Source organism: Oncorhynchus mykiss, chromosome 6, assembly GCF_057628025.1.
Source record: "Oncorhynchus mykiss isolate SJ-2025 chromosome 6, ASM5762802v1, whole genome shotgun sequence".
Classification (NCBI taxonomy): domain Eukaryota; kingdom Metazoa; phylum Chordata; class Actinopteri; order Salmoniformes; family Salmonidae; genus Oncorhynchus; species Oncorhynchus mykiss.
This window is the reverse complement of record NC_143027.1, coordinates 18,768,048-18,790,326: the sequence shown is the minus strand read 5'-3', so window position 1 is coordinate 18,790,326 and position 22,279 is coordinate 18,768,048. Positions and strand designations below refer to the sequence as shown.

General features: G+C 41.4%; 1 protein-coding gene and 1 pseudogene across 2 annotated transcripts; one reads left to right on the top strand and one right to left on the bottom strand.

Moving 5' to 3' along the window:
* Positions 1-2,909: 2,909 nt before the first annotated feature.
* On the bottom strand, positions 2,910-21,990 carry LOC110525394 (Rieske domain-containing protein). The gene is made up of 4 exons (XM_021605463.3): positions 21,324-21,990; positions 10,020-10,235; positions 5,874-5,908; positions 2,910-5,580 (listed from the first exon to the last, which is right to left on the bottom strand). Exons 2-4 carry the CDS (start codon positions 10,204-10,206, stop codon positions 5,269-5,271), a joined length of 534 nt encoding a protein of 177 aa, XP_021461138.3. The 5' UTR covers positions 10,207-10,235; positions 21,324-21,990; the 3' UTR covers positions 2,910-5,268.
* LOC110525395 (glutaredoxin-1-like) lies at positions 3,411-4,922 on the top strand (annotated as a pseudogene). The gene is made up of 3 exons (XR_016496540.1): positions 3,411-3,637; positions 4,430-4,550; positions 4,690-4,922. The product of XR_016496540.1 is annotated as a glutaredoxin-1-like (transcript).
* Positions 21,991-22,279: the final 289 nt, after the last annotated feature.

Sequence of the window (22,279 nt, the reverse complement as noted above, 5' to 3'; positions counted from 1 at the left end):
TAGTCTCCTGTGAATTCTACATCATGTGCCATGGACAGTCTAAAAGACTGTGAAATTAAACTGATTACCAGGAGTAACAAGATTGAGGAACACAATGCGGAGCTGACTGCTCAGTAGGACACAGGATGGGTACAGTAAACAGGAGAGGGGGCAGATATGGTGTGTTGAAGTGCTGTTCAGTATGAAAATATAAGGAGTGAGAAGAGCCTGTGCCATATGTGTGTGATGTGGTTAGTTAGCATGTCTTCTCTATATTCCTGTCCTTGTCTAACTATCTTGGCTAGCATGTGTGCTGGCAATGTTGGTATACATTAGAAAAGCAAGCAACTACTAAATGTACTGAATAAGACTCACATTCCTTTCCATCTTTTACACAGATTTTAGCAGAGATTCAAAGAAGAGTATTTAGCTTCTTAAAAAAAAAACACCAGTCAGAAGGATACAGACAGCTCAAGAAGTATGCTTAGATATGCAGAAAAGATAGACATTTTTTTAAGCATAAGGATTATGGTTCTAGATTGCAGGAAAAAGCTGTTTCAGGTGTTTGAAAGCACAATTCTCCCCCCCAAAAAACAGCCATCCTTGTGGATTTTTTTTGCCCCTTCAGTTTTTTGGGGTGCATGACACCCCTGATAAAAATGCAGCAGTACATCTGTTGGCCTGTCACTCAATCCCCCCCCCCCCCCCCCCCCTAAAGGGATCAGCAAATGCTGTGACCAGTCATCAGTCAACAGTAAGTATGAAGACACACATTCACATGTGCTCTCTCTTCCCTCCCTCACCACTTTTTCTGTCTGTCCTTCATTCCTCTTTTTAAGTCAGTCCCCCAGGCATGTTGCTGGAGCTTATTTCCGCCATGCCAAAGTCCCAGATGTGGTGGTCAGATCAACATACCGTAAGCAAGCTGCAGCAGTTTAGTCCCAGGGGCTAGGATTTGGGATGGAGGTGGCGTGAGAGAGCGAGGTGGTAGATGGTGAAAGGAAACAGGAAACAGGAGTTTTTCATTGGAGTGCTATTGGCCTCATTAGCCTGCCTCCTTGATCTGTGTGCAAATGTGTGCAAACTGCATAAGGAAGACCTTGAAAAAGCCTAACTTGGCAAACTTGTTTAATTAAAATGGTGAATAGCATCATTAGGTATAATGTGAGCTTTCTGTGTTCTATCAACATGAACCTAGAATGCACACTGAGTTCCCGAATCTCTTGGTCAACTGTAAAGTCAAACTATTATGCTTAGCATATTATTTTCTCAGTTGGACTGTAGGGGTGGCAGGTAGCCTAGCGTTTAAGAGCATTGGGCCAGTAACCAGGTTACTGTTTCGAATCCCTGAGCAGTTCTGCCATTGAGCATGGCAGTTAACCCCCAACAATTACACCCTGGAAGCTGTGGACGTTGATTAAGGCTAGATACCCCCCCCCCCCTCAATGATTTACAACCAGATTTAGACAAACACAATGGACATCTGTTGCCCTAAGAGTTGTGCAAAGTTGGTAGAATATTATTCAAAATGATTCACAGCTGTAATGGATGCCAAAGGTGATTTCACCAATGCTGAGGTGGGAAGACACACGCAATCAAGAAATTATATATATTTTTATTTCACTGTGAAAATGTGGATAAGGTTGTGTAGATCTGTAGAATAATAAATAAATAAATAAAATAATGTAGCAAAATGTGAGGACTGTACACTGAATAGAAATACACAAATGGAGAAGGCTACAGTACGACAGAGTACTGTACTCATTTCAACAGTAAGATCGCTCCCTGGTGCATTGCTCGTGTCATGACACCTAATTCACCATCTAAACTTCACTTACTCACTCAAAGAAAACTGCCTGACAAAAGTAATACATTTCTTCAAAACTTAACTTCCTCTAAATCCTTTCTCGGTAACCTCTATTTAGTACTACTGGCCTCTAGTCCCTCGTCACACACCAGTTGCTATCACACATTCAGCCTCTGTCTAAAAGACGAGCACGGGAGAGATGTGTGAACTATATTCTGGGCAATTCTATGACATTTGCTGCCCTTCCTGAGCAAGTGAGATGTACTGAGGTGTTCCCCTCAAAGAACTGAAAAACATAAAATCCTTGTATGAAGAGAAAAATGGCCTCTGTCATTATATCGTTTTACATGATGGTGAGCCTGCCATGTAGACAATATGGTGTCTTATCTTGTCTTCTTTTGAATTGTGTGTTGTATTATCAGTCCAATGATAAGTATTATAGACATCGTTTTAGTGTTTAATACACTACAGTAGAAGTTTGGGTTGGACTGGACACTCCTAAGGTTCTCTCATGTTGGTTTGTAAGGGATCAGGGAAAGGAAGAGGTGGAAAGAGGCAGCCACACTGCAATAGCATTTCTTTAAACAGCTCACACTAACATTCCAGATTAACGATGTAGCTACAAGTTAAGGCACAATAATATATAGGCTCAACTTTTAAGTATTGATCTTTGAGGCAATATTGAAAGTGATCTGGTCAAAAGTATCTGTGCAACAACCTCGTTTAACAGAGAAGTGAAGGTAGTGCACAACACACAAAAAAACGGGTGTGAGATTCAGTGTTGTAGTCTTAAAACCGCTTTTGATAGTCTCTGTCTTGTCTCGGGATCGGACACCGATCTACTCCGTCTTGACTAAATCTCAAAACAATATGTTCATTGATTTATAATCTGTGATTGCAGGCTGCGGATGGCCAGAAGACATTTTGGCAAAATTGGGGTTGGAAAATAACTTTTTAGAATCCCCAAATATTTATTGGTTTGGAATTTGTCTTGGTCTCGACCCTTCCAGTCTTGGTCTAGAATCGTAGTCGAATAAAGTGGTCTAGACTAGGCCTACAACTACACGTCATACACGTTGGGTAAAGGCAGGCTCAACTAGACAAAAGTGAAAATGAATAATGATGGGGGGATTATTTATGTTTATTCAAATTAGTTTTATTACCCAGAACAATTAACACTTTCTTCAACAAAGAATAGGCCTAATGCGCATCTCACCACTTGCATTGTGATTTTTTTCACGCAGCCCATAAAATATAATACAATTTTGTACAACTGATTAGAAGGTGTTTTTTCATACTCAGTTCTGTATGGATCTCGTGTACAATTTTGACAGATTGAAATTTGAGGTGAAGTGCTTTACGGGAAAATGGGACAATTCTTTCTCACTACAAAACTTTTCTCATCCCTGTATTGAGATACGTTTTCTGAGTCACATCTTGCGCTGGCTCCACAGTGTCCTAATCTAAACAGGAAGCCTGTACGACCCCAGTGCAGCTGTAAACAAGAGTAAGGTTGGAGCTATTCTGGCTATCGTTTCGCCAACTCTCTCTCAATTTCAGTCATAAATATTTACAATCTGTTGGATTACTCTATTCATAACGCTGCGGCTCTCTAAATAGCAACATGGCTCAGGAATTCGTTACGGCCAGAATTTAAGGGGACAAAGTAGTCGTGTTTCTAAAACCGTCATGCCCATATTGCGTAATGGCAAAATATGTTTTGTCAAAGTATGGATTTAATTGTCAAAGTATTGATTCAAATCTGGACACTTGGAATTCATAGACATCACTGGACGAGATGACATGAATGAAATCCAGGATTACCTAAATAAAATGACAGGTGAACGAACAGTGAGTGAGTGAATGCATTTTTGTTTCGCTTTGTTATCCAGCCATCTCTAGACTTTTACTAGCCTGTTTTTAACTCCCCCCCCCCCCCCCCCCCCCCCAGAAGGAGCCATATAAAACATTTATTTCGTATATGGCAACCCTTCAAAGTACATAGAAGTAGCCTAATTTTGTTAGTGTATTCATACTTTAATTTTAGTCTTGCCACTGTCACTCAGCAAATGAGCCATGTTCAGAAAGGCGGGCAGGAGTTGCGCGAAAGGGGTTTGAAGCGCGCCTAACGCCGCGTGCACACAGACTGCATCATTACATTGCTGTACGGTAAATGTTAAGTAGTCTTCGCAATTTATGTACTGCATCAGAACAAACATAATCATGCTACACATTACAAATTTATTCGGTGGTTTATCTATTTACGTGTCTGATACCGCACAGAAAAGCAACGCACAAACTGGACGAATCCAAAACACTGCTAGTCTGCATAATCTGCCAGGTGAGTTGTAGTGGTGCATCCGTAGTGGTGCATGCCTCCCATTGAAATGAATGGGAATCCACCGGAAAGCATACAGTTCGACACAACCGTGTGCACAAACCTTAAATCCATTCATTTCAGTGGGCTACTGTAGCCCCCCACTGATTTCCCATTGAATTGTCAGCAAAGCAGTACATTAGGGAAATAAAAACAATCTGATACTTTGCAATGTTGATACCATCATGATCAAATTCCTACATTAATTGAAAAATATATTAAAGCTTATAATCCATATGAATGTGTGTGTGTGTGTGTGTGTGAAGGTGCCACGGGTGTTCGTCGGTAAGGAGTGTGTTGGTGGGGGCAGTGATGTTAAAGCGCTGGATAAGAGTGGGAAACTGGAGGGAATGCTTAAGTCAATCGGATTGCTGCAATGATCTTCAGGTACTGCCATGAACAACATTTCACACTATTCTGTGCAAGGCTTCTTCTTGATACTGTGACTGTGTAGGGTATCAGTGCTAGCTCACCTGTTTTTCCACACAACCTCTCATCTCTCTGTCCTTCTCTGTTTTGGCCACAGACAGCTGTGAATATCTGCACCACCTGGAAAACCCCTTGCCTTCGTTCTGTCTGCTGAACTGAGACCAAACATTGTGTGTCATCTATAGCTCTGATGTTAGTCACCCGTCTATCTTCATGACTGTAGGCCTGTCTCGGTTCCTCCAGTAATATTCCTCCAGTGATGTTTACATCCAAACATCTTTAAATCACTTAACCACTATCTTTTGTATAAATAAAAGACACAAATGTTAACTAGTTCTGCTTTCGTTCTTTAAGACGTTTGCTGTATAGACGCAGACATTACAAGTCAAACAAAACTGAAGAAATAGAGGAAGACTGCACCTGTAGAAAAACAGAAAATCTTTAAACACATATTTAAGTGTGTACAAGTTTGAAAACTTGGAAAAGATTGAGATTGAGCTCAGTTAGTGCACTGGAGGATACGAAAGGATAACCCAGAGATTACACTTTGAGCTGCTGATAGGGAAGTACTTAGTCAGTCTTGTACCTGCACCACCCGTTTACTATTCCACGGTGCTAACGAAAGACACATTTAGTATCACTAGGGGTTTTCTCCCAACCAAAATGGCCCAAATCCTTACACTTTCCTGCTCGTCACCTTCTCGAGTAATTTCTTTGTCTTGGGCTGGGCCTTATTTATAGTGGCCCTGTATCTCTCTGTCTGGTAGAAGTCAGAGTCAATGGTGTCCGGTGAGTCATTAAATGTGACATACACATCCCTGTTGATCTCTGTGACCTGGTGAACCCTCTGTTTGACCCCTTTGGAGCGCCAGGTGGGTTTAGGGGGTGTAGCCGAGGGGTTCACCGCCTGGTACAGCCCCTCGCCTTCCGCCAGCGTGATCTTGTACTTGTGCCACGGACACACGATGCACATCCGCCCATCAAACTCCTGGGCACATCAAAGAAACAAACAGAAAAACACAAAAGATTGTTTAGCTATGAGAATGAGCTGTAGGAATGAGAGAGAAGAGTGGGGCTCTTCTCAACTGTCTGTCCTAGCTCCCTTTTCAAAATGCAATGGAGAAGATCCCTCCCGTCTGACACTTTCCTCCACTGCGTTTTGATGAGGCAAGGAATATAGGAGAGACAATGGAGAAAGAGCCTGGGATTCCTGGTAAAGCACAGGATTCATGAGGACAGTGTGGAACAAGTAGTAGGTCAAAGACAAATCAGACGACTGACCTCGATATCTCCCTCCTGCAGTGGTCCACCGGTATCTGGCAAGATAAGACAGTACAACACCACTGGAATTCAGTGTCAGGGATAGATAGTATAGCCTATTCATAACATCTAACATCTAACAACCTACATCACTATACTGAGAGCATGTCTGTTTCTAAAAGGACGTATTTGGGTGTTTTAGGAGCTTGTTCGTGTCTTTTGCGTGCCCTGATACCACACAAAGAGCAATGAAGTGAATGAGGTAAGGTAAGAGGTAAGTTGAGGTAAGTTTCTCAAAAACAAGCCAAATGACAAAAAATAAAATGTCTTGACCCTTCTTTCTACAATATTCTATTTACGTTTAAACAAATGATTTAATTCAGACATTTTTATATCACAATAAATAATCATTTTAAAAAAGGTTAAATTACAACACACTTTTATAGGGTTAGGGTTCCCACACAGCCATATTTTCTTGTTACTGCGCTTGTTTACGGAGAACAGAGTCGACTACCTAAACTAATTAGCTATCGCCGAACACCTGTGTGTTGGCTAAATGGAAGACGGACACCACAAACATGTTGTCACAGGAAAATACTGTTGGCTGCAAATGTTAAAACTGTATATTTTGCATTTGTGAAATAATTTTTTTGTGATATGAAAGTAGAGGATTTTATGTTTCTAGAACCGTACCGCACCGCACCGCAATTGAGAATCGATTCATGTTTAAATGGAGTATCTGGCTGTTTTGTCTACCAGAGCCAATTCACCTCTAAACAGAAGGTCCTTGGACTATAGTAAGGTCAGGCTCCTTTCCTCCGTTATTGGGCGAATCCTAATAATGACTTTATTGTGCTGCTTTTAAAGGTCAACTGATATTGTTACGGTGAGTGAATGAGGACCCAAAAGCGAATTAACTTAAACAGAGCTTCTTTAATAACCAAACATAGGTAGGCTCAGATAGACCGGCAGATTCCGACAGGACAGGACAAGGTTACAGCAAACATGACGATAGTCTGGTTCAGGCATGAAACACAACAAACAAGAATCCGACAAAGACAGGAGCAGAAACAGAGAGAGATATAGGGACCTAATCAGAGGGAAAAAGGGAACAGGTGGGAAAAGGGGTGGATGAGGTAGTCAGAGGAGACAAGGAACAGCTGGGGGAAAGCGGGGGAGAAAAGGTAACCTAATACGACCAGCAGAGGGAGACAGGGTGAAAGGAAAGGACAGAAAGACACAACATGACAATACATGACAGATATACTGTCCATCGTAAAACATGGGGAATGTTGGTTTGGAGGAGTGGAATTTTCTAGCCCCAATCTATTCCTTTTCCCAACCAGGGGTGTAGTACTGCCGGAGTGCGGAGGAGCGGTGCTCCCTCACTTTTTTCAATATGAGAATACACACAGCTGGTAAAACTATTTCTGGAAAATGTATTCGGATAAATTATAAATAAATTCTCTTTAATTACCACTAAAATGAAAAACAATAGAATGACAAATCAAATAAATATGTATAGCAGCCTAGAGGTACATGGTGGTTTCTTCCTTGTCTTCTCTGGCGGTGGTAAGAATGATGAAGAACTATAAGCTACATGTGTGTGTAACCGATGTGAAATGGCTAGCTAGTTAGCAGGGTGCGCGCTAATAGCGTTTCAATCAGTGACGTCACTCGCTCTGAGACCTTGAAGTAGTTGTTCTCCTTGCTCTGCAACGGCTGTGGCTTTTGTGGAGCGATGGGTAACGATGCCTTGTGGGAGGCAGTTGTTGATGTGTGCAGAGGATCCCTGGTTCGAGCCCAGGTAGGGGCGAGGAGAGGGACGGAAGCTATACTGTTACATGTGCACTGCAGAGGCCCATTGGCCCACTCTGATGCCTCATCTTCACTGTCACTTTCCAATCTTGTTGAGGATGGCTCATTGTCAGGCTCAAAAAGACTCAAATTTGCCTGGATGGCAACCAATTTTTCAAACCTTGTATTGGTCAGCCTGTTGCGTGCTTTGGTGTGTGTGTTCCCAAACATGGACCAGTTGCGCTCTGAGGCGGCTGATGTTGGTGGGATTTGGAGGATGATGGAGGCAACGGGAAAGAGCCTCAGATCCACAAAGTCCCCTCCACCAGGTGGCTGATGAGATATGTTGGCACGACTGCAAGATTGCATCTCCATCCCAAAGCTCTTGCTTGGAAGTGTACTTCGCCAGACTGTCAAGAACCTTGCCCTCATCCAGGCCAAGGTGGCGAGACACGGTAGTGATGACACCATAGGCCTTGTTGATCTCTGCACCAGACAGGATGCTCTTGCCAGCATACTTGGGGTCAAACATGTACGCTGCGGTGTGTATGGGCTTCAAGCAGAAGTCTTCACACTTTTTGATGTATTTCAGAACTGCAGTTTCATCTGCTTGGAGCAACAGTGAAGTGGGCAGGGCAGTACGGATTTCTTCTCTTACATCTGCAAGCAGAGTCTGAACATCAGACAGGATGGCATTGTCTCCCTCAATCCTTGCAATGGCTACTGCTATAGGTTTCAGGAGTTTCAGGCTGCTTACCACTCTCTCCAAAAATACATCATCCGGGAGGATCCTCTTGATGGGGCTGTCCATATCGCCAGACTGTGATTGGCCATATCTTGGAGAGACTCCTTCCCCTCCAGGAGACCCACCCCAACTTGTGTTGCTGGGCTTCTTCAATGTGGTGCTATTATTCTTCTCACTTTGTTTGCAGCTATAACTTGATGACCCACATACCTAATCATTTCCTTGGTTCTCTTGTATCCATTGTTTTCAGATTCAATGCATGAGCAGCACAGCCAATGGGTGTGATGTGAGGGTAGGACTCCTCCACCTTAGACCAAGCAGCCTTCATGTTCGCAGCATTGTCTGTCACCAGTGCAAATACCTTCTGTGGTCCAAGGTGAATGATGACTGCCTTCAGCTCATCTGCAATGTAGAGACCGGTGGGTCTGTTGTCCCTCGTTTCTGTGTTCTTGTAGAATACTGGTTGAGGGGTGGAGATGATGTAGTTAATTATTCCTTGCCCATGAACATTCGACCACCCATCAGAGATTATTGCAATACAGTCTACTTTCTCTATGATTTGCTTGACCTACACGAACTCTGTTGAACTCTGCATCCAGCAAATTAGTAGATAAAGCATGTCTGGTTGGAGGGGTGTATGCTGGGAAAAGAACATTCAGAAATCTCTTCCAATACACATTTCCTGTGAGCATCGGAGGTGAGCTAGTGGCATACACAGCTCGAGCAAGACATTCATCAGCATTTCTCTGACTACGTTCCTCCATTGATAAAAAAAACTTCTGATTCCAGGAGGACCACGAGCTGTTGTTATCGATAAGGTGTCGGATTCATAATTTTCACCTCAAATAGAAGTAGAGGGACTTTTGTCAGAGGTTGCCTGTTGTGAGCGCTGAGGGAACTTTATGCAGAAGTTAGAGCAAAGCTGAATCAATGTCTTGCAAGATCACATAATGATTGCATAAGAAAACTTAATATACAGTAATACCATAGCATAGTAGGCCTATAACGTTACTGTTACACCTAAAACACCTCATTTCGAACTATATTTTAGGATGGATAGCTGAAGAGTCACATTTTTTTCCTCATGTGCCAAAACTCAACAGAACGCACCACTTGGCAAGATGTATGTTTGTATTATAACAAAATGGAAGAAAGGCTATTAGTTTGTTAACACCATCTGCTCTAGTTCGCTCATGAAACAGTAATTCAAGGAGATCTAAATGCATATTACCATGAAACTAATTGAGAACAACCAAATGATTGGCACGGAGATGCAGTTTGGATGTTTCACTAGTAAAATATGAAGAATTATCATTCACCATTGACAGTGATGATGGCCTATTTTGAAATGAGGTAGCCTATGCCTAACTTGGTATATAAATATAAATATAACATTTTCTTTAGACAACATGTATGGGCATAGGCAGTTGTTGCAATTGGAGGATGCATTTTATGCATATTCTATAATCATAGGCTATTCAATTGGCTACATCTGTTGGTACAAACTTTGACTTAGGAAACTACGAAATCATGAAGAAAAAAAAATTGTCACTCTCTCACCCAGAAAATAAATACACAACTATCCCCAACATCCATTTTGCACACACCCATGACCCGATCCTTACGGTAGCAGCGCATGTCCATGGCGTGGAGCTTGCCCTGGTGGCACAGAACCAGCACATCCCTCCCGCCCACCAGCTTGGTGACACGCTTGGCCTGGACAACGTCTTCTTTCCTCCCGATGAAGTGGGAGGATGGAGGTGGCGATGAAGAGGAGGATGTAGGGGATGTCTGCTCTTCCTCAGAGAACATATTGACAACTTCCAAATGTAGATGCACTCCTGGGAGAGAGAGATAAACATTTAGTAGTTTGTGTGTGTGTGTGTGTGTGTATGTTTTAACATCAACCTGAACTAGGTTTAAACTAAAGGGGCAGCAGGTAGCCTAGTGGTTAGGGCGTTGGACTAGTAACCAAAAGGCAAGATCGACAAGATCGAATCCCTGAGCTGACAAGGTAAAAATCTGTCATTCTGTCCCTGATCAAGGCAGTTAACCCACTGTTCCTAGGCCATCATTGAAAATAAGAATTGGTTCTTAACTGACTTGCCTAGTGAAATAAAGATCACTGTAATCTAAAAAAATGTAAGCACAAACATGCATCTAATCTCTCATAGACAGATTCACATATAAATGGCTAAAGTACAATTTTCCAGAGAATTTTACTTATGGATAACCGAGATTAGCATTCATCAAGCACTCTGGCAGGCTCCACAATTTGTGTTGCATGTTAAGCTTTGTTCACGTTACCCATAAGCACATTATGTTCTGGCGGATGTAATGCATTTCAATGACCATGTCAATGCCCCCTTGTGGTTGAAGGCTCCAGATCTCCGAGAGAGACAGACTCTCCTCCATCTTGCATTACAAACACTACACTCAGGTAAAACAATATAGCCCAATGGCTTCTCAAAACAGCCCACAAGGCTTGAAAACTAGCCCAAAACCCTTTTTTTGTAGCAAGAGAACAGTTGGCACATTTAAACCAATAAACCCTTTTTCCACAAAGTTATTGAGCGAATTAAGAAGGAATATCGGCGTACATATTTGCATATGTTATGATCTTGTGACGACTATCTGAATTCCTGGAAAGAGTATGATCTTTTATCTCAGCATGTATACAGATGATCCCTTCTCCCTGTTTTTGTTTGCTGGAAATGTTTATACTGGAGACTTATCAAAACAAACTGTGTAACCTAGCATTCATAGCGGCTAAGAAATGCATTGCCATTAATTGGAAGGTTGATTATCCTGTCAAATGGATGGCAGAAATATCAAGTTATGTATCACTAGATTTAATTTATTACAAGATTAAGGGTAAACTGTGCAACTTTCATAAGGTCAGGTGCCTTATATGGAATACCCTACTGTATGACAAAAGACGTCTGTACTGAAAACATTTTTTAAAAATTAGTTGAGCAGTCGCAAATAGTAAAAAATAATAATAATGGCACATAAGACACCTGTATGATTTGCACCTGTCTCAGTGGACTAATCCATTGAAGAGGCTGCAGGGATGTCACGGTCCAAGAATTTGGGGATTGTGGTTTAGATGCAAAACGCATGTCTCTCTCCAGAATGCACTCTATCCCGCTATTTTGTGGGCATTCATTGTTTCAAAACTTAATTGTGTGCCTTCTATCAATTCCCCATTACATACATCACCAGTAGTAGCCTACATTTACCGTTAATTCACATCATTTCTAACCTGCAATGTTTGTTTGGTTATGGTAATTTATGTTAATGAATTCAATATATTATAGTCATTTACTGTTCATTCTCATTGTTGGGGTGAACATTGTTTTGCAGAACTCTCAACCTATAATACACTTGTGAAAAACAAGGTTTCGTTAATTTCATTACATTTATTGTCTTTTTAAGCTGTTTTGTCGACGTTTACTGACACCGACCATATTCAACTGGTGTTGAGAGTTCGTAAATGCATCAGTTATTCTGCGCTCTGAGACAGGTACTCAGACGAGAGTGCTCTGAAATCGGAGTAGATAGCTAGAACGAATTTACTAACGCACCCGAATGTCCATTGAGAACGCGCAATGACTATACCACTTCGCTAAATTACGGGAATAATCAAGTCAATAAGTATTGGGTAGTTAGTTAGCATAATTGTTAACCAACATAACGTGTAAGGTCATTTATTTGAAAAGTCATTACATTGGTCAGCATTTTCTTAACATTTGTCATAATTAGTTAAAGCAATTAATGTATCCTTTGGCTGCATATATTCCGACCATTTTCTTATAATCTGAAAACGTTGTGAAGCCTAGCCGATTTTCTGGGGCATTATAGGCCCTAAATTTTTTTTGCTGAGTCCACTGATTGTATACGTCGGCTTTTGGTGAATGCAGAAGGACATCCCAGAACTTTTGGCATACAAACTATATACTACATTTACGTCACATGTTATATAAATAATCTAATATCAAGCATTACTAGCAGGCCAATGCTCTGGTTAAACCGGATGTCCTCAGATAACTCTGGGCCCAGTGTCCTCAGTCAAGTTTAGAGCCTACGTGCAATAACATGATTATCCGAAGGACACACAGCTGCCATCACGCAAATATACTCCCCTGTAAACTACAAAGAACATCCTGCAACACTAACGAGCTTAGAGTGCCAAACTATCTCACTGACATTGACCCTTGCATGCACTCCTGCAAAGACAGGAAACACCTGGGCCTAAAGCAGACATTACCAGTCCCTAAATCCACGCTTCCTTGACACACATACATTTCATGAGCACTGTACACTCACACTCTACCCCCCCCCCCCCCCCCCTACTGGTCAGGTGCCAAGAGCAAAGGACTTTGCTGTGCACCAATGGGGCCCCTGCTCTGACTAGAGCAGGCCCGCCTCCAACTCTTCAGGACCAGTCAGAAGACCAACACGACGAGACTCCACCTACATTATTCTGTGTATACATTCTGCTGTAAACTCTGGCTAAGCACCCCCTTCCTGGGCTGACTCCTTCTGAGCCAAAGGAATAGGGTCCGTGCACGTTAAACTGCAGGACAAGATATCTTTTGACTCAATAAACTGCCTTTTTGCTATACTTGATTACACTCTGTCCAGCGTCCATGATTTGGTCTCACTCTCCTGTTTTACAGCACCAACAAATTGGTAGCAGAGGATGGTTATTCTTCCTGAATTAGATCCACGATAGGTCGGTGTGAGAGGCGAGACAAATCATCCGGTTCGAATCAGACGGAAGGATTGACCTGTAGTCTAGGAGACTTTCAACCGTTCGACTTGTCTCAGGTAACTGATCAGAGATCTCTACCAAAAGGTAAGCAGAGCCTGTTAAATCAAAATCTGCATATTGTATCTTAGCCTAAACCAAATTTTGATCAGAAAGTACTGAGAGTGAGTATGAATCGTTGCCAAATTTTGATACTAAACTGTTGAAGGCATAGGTCAAAAGATATCTTGTGCATAATATAACTTTTTATGATTTGTTAATGTGAATAATTGATCAACTGAAATCTGCATAGAAAACCATCCTATTTTTTGAATAGGTTGTGTATGAAGTGAAGTTGAGTAGTAGACTGAAATCTGCATAGAAAACCGTCCTATTTTTTTTCTCAATAGGTTGTGTATGAAGTGAAGTCAGGTAGAATTAATATAACCAGATTTGACATTCCGCGATTCCGTGACTGGGGATGCATTTGTGCCCAATTCAGAGAAAACATTTGTTGGGGAATAATTGCCATACTGTGAATACATAAACGGTGTAAAATTGACGGCCGCTGAGCCCAAATACTGCCCATACCAGCCGCCGTGCTGAATGCTGACTGGCTGCCATCTTACTTTTTCTGCTGTGGGTATTCACCAGATGCTAATATTATTCTGATAATTGTTACACACCCGCCTAAATTCACTAATATATTGTTCCAAAAGGAAATTACTGAATTAATTCTAGAAAGTACTTAAATAAGCCGCAGAGCTGAGCACGGACTTTTGAAAGAGTCACAGAGCTGAGCACTGCTTTTGATTGACAAGCCGCCGAGCTATACACTGATTTTTAGTTTTTAATTTCTATCGATATTTCCTAAAGAGATAGAATTATTCTGACAATTGTTATAGAAGCGCCTGAATTCACTAATATATTGTTCCAAAAGGTGATTGCTGAATTATTTTTAGAAAGTATTTAAATAATTGACTGAACAAATCCGAATAAAAAATACTGGTTCCCAAAGTGATAAAATTATTCTGACAATTGTTATAGAAGCGCCTGAATTCACTAATATATTGTTCCAAAAGGTAATCGCCGAATCATTTCTAGAAAATCCCTAAATAAATCGCTGAACAAATTAAAATAAACTACCGGAGAAACACACACGTGGCTGGCACCACATACTGGGAAACCTTTGTATGCGAGGGTGGGGTCTGTGCCGACAACCGCGAATACATCCCTGGTTTCGACCAAGGACGGGCTAAGTATACAAAGATAGAAATGAACACATATACACTGAGGACTGACTGAAACCTAGAGGACACATTACAGACATTACCAGATGAGCTAGAATAAGAATTAGGAGCCAAATAAGACCTTTTTCAGATAATCACTGCCTTAGTTATTTCTTGCCTAACCACGTTAATAATTACCTTAGCAGTTCACGTAATTATTTTGTGCCCCAAGCTGAGACACTGATGACTGCCCCTACACTGAAGACTGGGACGAAGACATGATGCACCTGACCCCACCTATCAGGTGTTGTACCATTGTGTGTGGCCCAGAGGGGGTGGCAGCACCGGTCATCCTACAACCAAGGAACCTCCATGCACCCCTGACCTGGACGGATGAAGCATCAACAGCTTTTGCACTCCTGAAAACAGATCTATCAGCGGCAGCAGCGGTGATTGCACCTGACTACAACAACAAGTGAACACAGAGAAAAATATGGCAGATGCACTCAACGCAGAAGAAGGACTGACCCACTCTTGTGCTGAAAGAGCGGTACAAGAACTAAAACTGAGACCAGACCTGAAGAATGAACCACTGACCAATCCCGACCAATGGCTGTACACTGATGGCTGCTGCTACAAAGGAGAAGAAGGAAACATAGCAGCCTATGCGGTGGTACAGCAACTCCCAGACGGTTCACATGTCACCCTTGAATCAGCCATCATCCCTCAACCAGCATCTGCCCAATTAGCTGAAATCATCGGATTGACGCAGGCCCTCATCAGAGGAAAAGGAAAGACTGTGAATATCTATACAGACTCAGCCTATGCCCATGGAGCAGTCCACACTGATGGACCCAGAACTTTTACGAGAAGCACATGGCCCCACACACGAAGGAAAACTAAAGACCCTTCAAAAGGTCTCGCACATCTGGTGGCACCCTCATGAAAAATATGACTGACTTATTTTATGACGATGACTTATTTTATGACGAATGCAATGTTTTTGACAGCCACAACCCGAAGAAGCCATATCAAACATACCTAATGCATATTTTCAGGACAGTAGCATAGAACGCTATCTCTTAGTTATGGTAGATAGGTGTCCAAATGGTTAGAAGCAATACCAACAGCAAAAGAGAATGCTAGGTCAGTCATTAAGTGGCTACAAACCAAACTAATACCCAGGTATGGCATCCCAAGACAAATCAAATTTGACAAATGGCTCACATTTCAGTAACAAACACCTGAGACAGGTGGAAGAAAGATTTGGCATAACCCACAGATTTGGATCTGTGTACAGACCCCAATCCCAAAATCTGGTGGAACGTCAAACCAAAAGCAAAAGCTAAGATAGCTAAAGTATGTGCCTCATGGGATAATGACTGGTAGAGTCATGCATGGTCCACCAAGGGAGGGAGGTCATATGCCCGCCCTTGATGTACAACAAATTGTAATGTCTGATTATGTGAAAAAACTGACGGTTCTCTCTGCAGCACTCTCTACCCAGGTTCTCAAGGTCCAGGAGGGGGAGCTGCCGGGGGACACGCCACCACTGAAGGTAAAGGTTGGTGACTGGGTGAGGGTTAAAGTCCACAAGAGAAAGTGGCTGGAACCCAGGTGGACTGGACCGTACGAAGTGAAGGAGGTTACTTCACACTCAGTCCAGGTCAAAGGTAAATCAGGCGCACCTTGGCACCACCTTACACATTGCACCCCAGCCCCAACTCCTTCCAGAACACTGACTGAAGTCTGAGCTGATTTGAACAGCCTAAATTTGATACCAAATGAAGACACTCCTGATTCAGGTGATGGAGTATCAAACTCCACCTCCCCTGAAAAAGGAACCTCGCCCAGTTAACCTTTCTGATCTCCCCATCCCGGATCCGGGATCGTGAATACAGACTCAAGCTCATTACCATAACGCAACGTTAACTATTCATGAAAATCGCAAATGAAATGAAATAAATATGCTAGCTCTCAAGCTTAGCCTTTTGTTAACAACACTGTCATCTCAGATTTTCAAAATATGCTTCTCAACCATTGCAAAACAAGCATTTGTGTAACAGTATTGATGGCTAACGTAGCATTTAGCATTAGCATTCAGCTGGCAACATTTACACAAAAAAACAGAAAAGCATTCAAATAAAATCATTTACCTTTGAAGAACTTCAGATGTTTTCAATGAGGAGACTCTCAGATAGCAAATGTTCAGTTTTTCCTGAAAGATTATTTCTTTAGGACAAATCGCTCCGTTTTCTGCGTCACGTTTAGCTATGAAAAAACCCCTGTATCCAGGATTGTGTAAATCTATCAGCAAGCTCATTAGCATAACACAACGTTAACTATTTATGAAAATCGCAAATGAAATGAAATAAATATGCCATCTCTCAAGCTTAGCCTTTTGTAAACAACACTGTCATCTCAGATTTTCAAAATATGCTTCTCAACCATAGGAAAACAATCATTTGTGTAAAAGTAGCTAGCTAGCGTTAGCATTTCGCGTTAGCATTTAGCGTTAGCATTAGCGTTAGCATCCAGCACGCAACATTAACAAAAACATAAAAGCCTTCAAATAAAATCATTTACCTTTGAAGAACTTCTGATGTTTTCAATGAGGATACTCTCAGTTAGATAGCAGATGCTCAGTTTTTCCAAAAATATTCCTTGTGTATTAGAAATAGCTCCGTTTTATACATCACATTTGGCTACCAAAAAAAATCTGAAAATTCAGTCCTCAAAACGCGAACTTTTTTCCAAATTAACTCCATAATATCGACTGAAAACATGGCAAACGTTGTTTAGAATCAATCATCAAGGTGTTTTTCACATATCTCTTCATTGATACATCGTTCTTGGACACATGCTTTCTCCCCTGAATCAAATGGTAAAGTAGAAGCAGCTGGCAATTGCGCACCGAATTCGACGCAGGACACCAGGCGGACACTTGGAAAATGTAGTCTCTTATGGTCAATCTTCCAATGATATGCCTACAAATACGTCACAATGCTGCTAAGACCTTGGGCGAACGACAGAAAGTGTAGGCTCATTCGTTGCGCAATCACAGCCATATAAGGAGAGAATGGAAAACAGAGCTTCAGAAATTCTGCTAATTCCTGGGTGATGCATAATCTTGGTTTCGCCTGTAGAATGAGTTCTGGGGCACTTACAGACAAAATCTTTGCAGATTCTGAAACTTCAGAGTGTTTTCTTTCCAAAACTGAATATGCATAGTCGAGCATCTTTTCGTGACAAAATATCGCGCTTAAAACGGGAACGTTTTTTATCCAAAAATGAAATAGCGCCCCTAGAGCTCTAACAGGTTAAAGGGATATTTCTCTCTCCCTGGGCAAGGCTAGGAATATCTGAACCACTGTTTGTGATATTCCTACTGATATTTGAAGTAACCCTAGGCACTCTCACATGGTTAATAGAACAACAAACACATACTAAAGCATCAACCCCTCTCACCCCAACCCCTATCCCTGATAACATTCCTAGCACCACTCCCTTCAATCTCACACGCACCAAACGTAGCACTCTCCTATAGTTTTCGCGTCTTAATAGACGTGAAGAGGGGGACTCAAAAGTTTGGTTCCTACCAAATTGTTTGGTTGCTTCATATTTTATTTCTATTGTTCACGTCTAATAAGATGTGAAGAGGGGGATTTGTTATATAAATAATCTAATATCAAGCATTACTAGCAGGCCAATGCTCTGGTTAAACCGGATGTCCTCAGATAACTCTGGGCCCAGTGTCCTCAGTCAAGTTTAGAGCCTACGTGCAATAACATGATTATCCGAAGGACACACAGCTGCCATCACGCAAATATACTCCCCTGTAAACTACAAAGAACATCCTGCAACACTAACGAGCTTAGAGTGCCAAACTATCTCACTGACATTGACCCTAAAGCAGACATTACCAGTCCCTAAATCCACGCTTCCTTGACACACATACATTTCATGAGCACTGTACACTCACACTCTCCCCCCCCACTGGTCGGGTGCCAAGAGCAAAGGACTTTGCTGTGCACCAATGGGGCCCCTGCTCTGGCTAGAGCAGGCCTGCCTTTTTGCTATACTTGATTACACTCTATCCAGCGTCCATGATTTGGTCTCACTCTCCTGTTTTACAACACCAACACACATACTACAGTTAGTATGAGTATTCGAACACAGCTCTGGTCTTTCAATAGACCTAGCAAGCTAATCAAATTGATAAGGTTAAATTATTATTATTTTTGCATTGCTGTTTTCAGTTTACACAGGCTTAGTACTTATACGTTTTGTTCTGATAGAATAGCAGTCAGTTAACATGACCTTTATGAATTATGAAGCCTTTGTGCTTTAAAAAAACACATTCAAAAATGTATTTAAAAAGTGACCTTAGCTGATTAATATTATTTCATACAACAAAACATATAAGATTTCCTAAGCATGCGTTTACCACAGACATTATTATCGAAGTTTATCCCCCCCAAAAAAACAAAATGACATTAATTTTCCTCAGGCTTTGTCCATGGCGGAGTTAGTGCCTACAAATAGACACTATTACTAAATTGAGCACGTTTACGCAAGTCTTATTTTTATCTAACAAGTGGAGCGTATTAGGCTACCTCTCGAGGTATGAAATATGATAGCTGACGTTTACTAACCCCTCTGCAATGAGCGTTGAACTGGTACTAACCAGAGAGGAAGAGAAGAGATTTTACTCCACCCAAAAATCTGTCCACAAAGTAAGGACTTTTTGAATGGAGGTCAATGGAGTGTCGAATTTGGTCAACAAAACATGTAATAGCTAATTTTGCTACGTCAGGTCTATTACGTTGTGTAATGGTTAGTTTGTTACGAATGCACTGATATAGGCCTAAGTGGCAAATTTGGGAAGGATGTTTTTGTATATATTGGAGTTGTGCACGTTCTCAAAGAGATACATAGAAGACGCATCATGCATATAACCCATTTTAGCATGGACATTGTCACTGAGGGCTTCCATCACTTTAAAATAGTCAACTGGCAATGAAGAAGAACATTTACTACTTTAAAATGGCGTCTTTGCCCATGATGTCATAGACACTTTAATGGCACACATACAAAGATGAGTCCTATCTCTATTGCCACGTTCATGTGCTAGTCGGAACTAGGAAACTCTGACTTGCTAACTGGTTGTAGTTATACACATGCCAGGGTTTCCATTAGCCAGTAAAATAAAAGCCTATAAATAAAATCAGCAAAAAAATATATAAAAGCCTATAAATGAAAGTGGTGCCAATTGCCCTGGAGAAGAAGGAAAAAAATCCAATAGTGAAAAAATGCTTCTTAGCCTATTAATTGATGGAAATACAAGAGTGTGTACAGTATATTTGTTATGTATCTGGTCACAGGTGTACAGCATACAGAGACTGACTGGAAAATCTGTGAGACAGTGCAAGAACTGCTTGTGGTGCTTTCAAGACAACTGGGAATTCAGAAAAATGGTAGTAAAATCATGATGTCAGTGATCTTCAGGTTCGAAAGTCGGACCTCTAGAAAGAGGCCTGAGTTCCCAAATTGGAATTCCTAGTTGGATGACAGTTCAAAGCGATTTTTATCAGTCGGAGCTCGTTTTTTCCCCAGATCCCAGTTGTCTTGAACACACTGAAGTCGGAAGTCGTAGATTTCCCATTTAGTTTTTCCCATTTGTTTTGAATGCGGCATCAAACGGCAACGGAAGGCAGGCTTCATCAACTCGCCCCACACCACTTAGCTGGAGGCAGTATGCGTTTTGAAAACATATAGCCTACTTAATTGTTTGAAACCTGAACGTTTTAATACATATGAGGCACGGCTTACCTTGCTTTTAAGTAGCCTATTCTCGATTTCTAACTGGATATTTTCATCTCTGTCACATGAAACCACTCACATGTGCAGTGCCGTTTATGGAACGAACATTCCGCATTGTTGCGCTTATAATGTGAATAAATACTAGTTTATGAACATTTTAAGATTGACGTTCTGATCTGTTGCATCAGACTCATTGCTTATTTTTTATGTAGCCTACTGGTTGTATGAATTTGGGATCTATCGTCCCACAACGGTCCCAGTCTGTTTGGAATAGGCTATTTCTTTCTCGCCAAGCTGACCAACAGAATAGGATGCCTAAACGTTTATACTATAGTTGATTGACATAGGCTAGTGGTTTTGCTACTTTTTACTATAACATGTTCAAAGTGCACATCAGAATTTGGTAAGATCGTTGGCACATAGTTACATCATTGACATGCATGTTCTGTTAATATTGTAATGAAACAGCAGGGAGCAGGTCTCGAACCCTCGACTTTCTAGCCCGAGATCCGGCGCGCTATCGACAGAACAATCTTTGTTCTGACTAAGCCGCTGGCGCGGCAATGTTTGGTGTTACATTTAATAGTATCCCAATGGAAACATGTTTTATTATGTTTCATACCGCGCTGTAATTGTATAACCTGAATCAGTCACGTGTTTTTCATATTTCCAAAATGCCATCAATCTAATGGCATTACCACAAATTCCCTGTTCTAGATGAGAACTGTGTTGTTTTTTGATAATACAACAATTTAAATATTTAAATTACGCGATTGACCACGGCTATGTCCCTTTTCTACACAGTCTCTCTCCTGTCCTCCTTTCGTCAAATCTGACCACGACTCCGGTGTGGACTAAAAATTGGTCTACTTTGAATACCTGCTGATGGTAGTGAGCAGGTTGTTGCTGAGTGATTGGATGGGGGGGCCGGAGGTGTGTGTGTGTGTGTGTGTGTGTGTGTGTGTGTGTGTGTGTGTGTGTGTGTTGAGAGAGCGCTACAGCTATTGGCTGAGTCACGTAAGCGAGAGAGCAGCAAGCACGCATGTCGTGACAACTTTTTTACCAGTTGTAGGTAGGCTATTTAGGCTGCCTATCAAATAAAATACTCACTCTCGTCCACTTACCCTGCCTTATGTCCTTGGGGAATCCCCGCCGGCATATCTGTCGTCGGTCCAAACAAGGGAAGTTTACAACGTAAGCCCCTCAGCCCTCGTTTTAATGGAGTTTGCGAGTGTACAATTATGTCCACTTCGGGGCCTGAAACGCCCCATAATTCAATTCGCGATGATTGTACATCCGCTAAGAGAAGTCAAAACGTAAAACCTCAACGTCAATAATGGAGTCAACATACAATTTGGATGTAAAAACGAATGTAAATAAGTTAGAAATGTTGCTACTAATGAACAAACACGTCTCGTAAAAGTAATGATGTTTTATTTTGCCTAGTTTTTGGAAATTGTAGAAAGAAACAATGTTTCCTCCAGAAGTTCCAGCTAGTAATTCATTTGCTAGCTATCATACAGTAGGTGTATAATTATGTAATGACTGAAAAAGCAGGGAGCAGGTCTCGAACCCTCGACGTTCGAAGCCCGCGGTCCGGCACGCTATCGACTTTGCCGCAAAGCATGCTCGTGTGGCAGGGTCGTTACAGTTATATAGAGTAATATAAGTAGACATGCAATCATAATTGACTGTAAGCGCATATAAACCACCCACAAGCTACCGGTGGCTGAAAACACAGTCGTTGCGGGATGAACGACTGACACATTTCCGGGCAAGGGCGGTCCATTTAAAAATCATTCCTTCCTCCCTCGCCCTTTTTTTAAATGTATTTTTTATTAACAACAAATCAATACAGGAAGTACATGAGGGAGCACAAGTATATATGGATAATATACAATGGACAATTGAGCTAGCGGGTACAATATCACATTACACAAGGACCTTAAGGGACATACATACACTTATAATTCTAAAAGCTTTTTTGTTAGTAGAGTATTTAATTGTCTTAAAATACAGTTACATTTATTTTTGTAAGGTAAGAAAATGTGTTTCTTTGTTTGTAAATTTACATTTGTGA